General features: G+C 60.0%; 1 protein-coding gene across 1 annotated transcript; it reads right to left on the bottom strand.

Moving 5' to 3' along the window:
* Positions 1 to 327: 327 nt before the first annotated feature.
* On the bottom strand, positions 328 to 2391 carry SPR (sepiapterin reductase). The gene is made up of 3 exons (XM_061351895.1): positions 2007 to 2391; positions 1121 to 1411; positions 328 to 980 (listed from the first exon to the last, which is right to left on the bottom strand). Exons 1-3 carry the CDS (start codon positions 2383 to 2385, stop codon positions 790 to 792), a joined length of 861 nt encoding a protein of 286 aa, XP_061207879.1. The 5' UTR covers positions 2386 to 2391; the 3' UTR covers positions 328 to 789.
* Positions 2392 to 2659: the final 268 nt, after the last annotated feature.

The raw sequence follows: 2659 nt of genomic DNA, 5'->3' as shown, positions 1-2659 counted from the left end.
AGAGGGACAGGCTTTGCTCCATGTCTTAACGCACAGAACTCACACAGAGACCACCCCAGGACTGCAGGAGGGTCTGGACAAGGCACTGGTGAGACAGGGAATGAAGAGTCAGGGCTCCGGGAATGGCTCTTTTGCCCTTTGGTGTCTTGCTCAGGTGCTGAGCACACAGCTCCTGAGGGGCAACAGGGACAGATATGGGGACACTCAGCTCTAACCCTACTGTTGGCTTCTTGGAGACCTTCTGGGTGGCTTTCTGACCTGGCATCATGTGCCTTGGTACCTGCTTGGCTCACACATACTCCCGTGCAGGAGAGCTTTGATCCTTGGAAAAGGCACCTCTGGTCTCCCTTTCACAGCAGCTGAGAAACCCCTCCTTCTGCTTGTGGGTACCCAGGAGGGCTCCACAGCTACAGCAAAGCAGTGACTGCTCCTCAGTCCCACTGGGGCACTCAGGGTGTTTTAAGGCACCAAGAGGACTCTTGAAAGCTGCAGAGCGCCCAGGACTCAAACAAGGTCACCAAGGTGATTGTGGCACTGAAGATGCTCTGAGGGCTGGAGCAGCTCTGCTCTGGAGCCAGGCTGAGAGAGCTGGGCTGGGGCAGCCTGGAGAAGAGAAGGCTCCTGAAGGGGAGACCTTAGAGCAGCTCCAGTGCCTAAAGGGGCTGCAGGAAACCTGGAGAGGGGCTTGGGACAAGGGCCTGGAGGGACAAAACGCTCTGTGATTCTATGACCAAACACAAGGCTCAGCAGAGAGCAAAGCAGGAAGGCAAAGGCAGAGGTGAGAGGAGCTCAGATGTCATAGAAATCCACATGGGCACCAGAGGGGAAGGTGTCCTCCTCCAGGAGAGTCACCAGCTTCTGGGCCGACACAGTGCAGTCTATCAGCTTCCTGCTCTCATGCAGGCTTTGGAAATGCTGCCGCATCTCAGGGTCTCCAGTCTTGGTCCGGGCCAAGAGCTGCATGTCCGTGTCCAGGGGACCTGGGGAAAGAGCAACCAAAAGCACATCCCAGGAGGAGAAAGCAAACCCTGGGGCTCACTTTCCCCTCTGTATCTGGCTTGGCTGCAGGAATCTTAACCACAAAGCCAGGAGAAAATGAATGACCGAGCACCCTCCTCACCTGGGGCATAGTTGAGCACACGGATATCCGGCTCCTCCAGTGCCAGCACCTGGAACATCATGTCCCGGGAAGCTTTCCCACTGCAGTACAGGGCCCAGCTCTTGAAGGGCTTCAGGGCACAGAGTGAGGAGATGTTCACCACGGTCCTGCTGGAGCCAGGCCTCTTCCCAAAGGCTTGCAGGGCATGGGAGGTGAGGCAAAGCGCCGAGGTGACGTTGAAGGCAAAGTAGCTGTTGATCTCATCCGGGTCAGTGAGATCCAGGAAGGATTTGGAGATGTCTCCCAGGGAGCCTAGGAAAGAAGGACACGGGAGTTAAGAGAAGCCTTCCAGTATCTGAAGGGGGCCTACAAGGATGCTGGAGAGGGGCTCTTCATCAGGGACTGCAGTGATAAGACAAGGGGTGATGGATTCAAACTGAAACAGGGGAAGTTTAGATTGGAGATAAGGCAGAAGTTCTTTACTGTGAGGTGGTGAGTCCCTGGCACAGGCTGCCCAGGGAAGCAGGGAATGCTCCATCCTTGGCAGTGTTCAAGGCCAGGCTGGACAGAGCCTTGGGAAATGCAGTGTAGGGTGAAGTGTCTCTGCCCGTGGCAAAGGGTTGGAACTGGATGATCTTAAGGTCCTTTCCAACCCAAGCCATTCTATGACTCTACAAGCAGCAGAGCACTGTGGTCCTGCCATCAAACCATCCCCGCTCTGCTCCCCTAGCTCCTTAATTTAATACAATAACAGGATCCAGGCAGGATGAAATCCCTCCTGCTCCTTCCCTTTTTTGCCTGTTCACTGGCACCCAAAGCACCGATCAAGCCTCGCTGTAGGACCAAGGGCGCGCTCGCCGGGGCTGAGCCCGGAAGGGAGGAAAGGGACGAGGGTTCCCGTCGTTACCGGCGTTGTTGATGAGGAGCAGGCGGCCGGGCGGCCCTGAGGGCAGCACCTCCCGCAGCGCGGCCATCGCCTGCCGCAGGCCCTGCTCGCAGCCCAGGTCGGCGGCCACGCACTCCACCCGCAGCCCCGCGGCGCTGCCCCGCAGCTCGGCCGCCACCTCGGCCAGCGGGGCCGCCGAGCGCGCCAGCAGCAGCAGCACCGAGCCCGAGCCCAAGCGCGGAGCCAGCAGCCGCGCCAGGCTGCGGCCGAAGCTGCGGGAAGCGCCGGTCAGAACGCAGGAGACCGGGCCCCAGTGCCCGGGACCGGGACCCGGACCCGATCCCGATCCCGATCCCGATTCCGATCCCGATTCCGATCCCGATCGCGACCCGGGCTCCATCCCTGCCCTGAGCGGAGGAGGCGCGGCAAAACACCCCACCACGTGACCCGCCCCATTCATGCCCTCTCTTCACCCGCAGCTTTGTGATTGGCCTCTCCGACAACGGCGGCACCGCCGCCAGCTCCGATTGGTCAGCGCTGTGGCCTCGGTCAGATGATGTACCGTGGGTGGGCGTGGTCAGAGTGGCGCGCAGGTCACCGGGTACCTCGAGGAGCACCAGCAGACGGCGATCGGGATCGGGATCGGGATCGGGATCGGGATCGGGATCGGGATC

Source organism: Neopsephotus bourkii, unplaced genomic scaffold, assembly GCF_033783945.1.
Source record: "Neopsephotus bourkii isolate Nb327-2 ecotype Australia unplaced genomic scaffold, CSIRO-AGI_Nbou_v1 NB_616, whole genome shotgun sequence".
NCBI lineage: Eukaryota > Metazoa > Chordata > Aves > Psittaciformes > Psittacidae > Neopsephotus > Neopsephotus bourkii.
Note: the sequence above shows the minus strand (reverse complement) of the source record. Positions and strands in the feature narration are given on the sequence as shown.

What these genes read in the sequence shown, in the direction of transcription:
- SPR (XM_061351895.1), bottom strand. Translation starts at nt 2,385, where the DNA reads ATGGAGCCCGGGTCGCGATCGGGATCGGAATCGGGATCGGAATCGGGA. An exon ending in GCTCCTCATCAACAACGCCG is followed by an intron (nt 1,412 to 2,006) that starts GTAACGACGGGA and finishes CTTCTTTCCTAG; the next exon opens with GCTCCCTGGGAGACATCTCC. An exon ending in TGTGCTCAACTATGCCCCAG is followed by an intron (nt 981 to 1,120) that starts GTGAGGAGGGTG and finishes CTCTTTCCCCAG; the next exon opens with GTCCCCTGGACACGGACATG.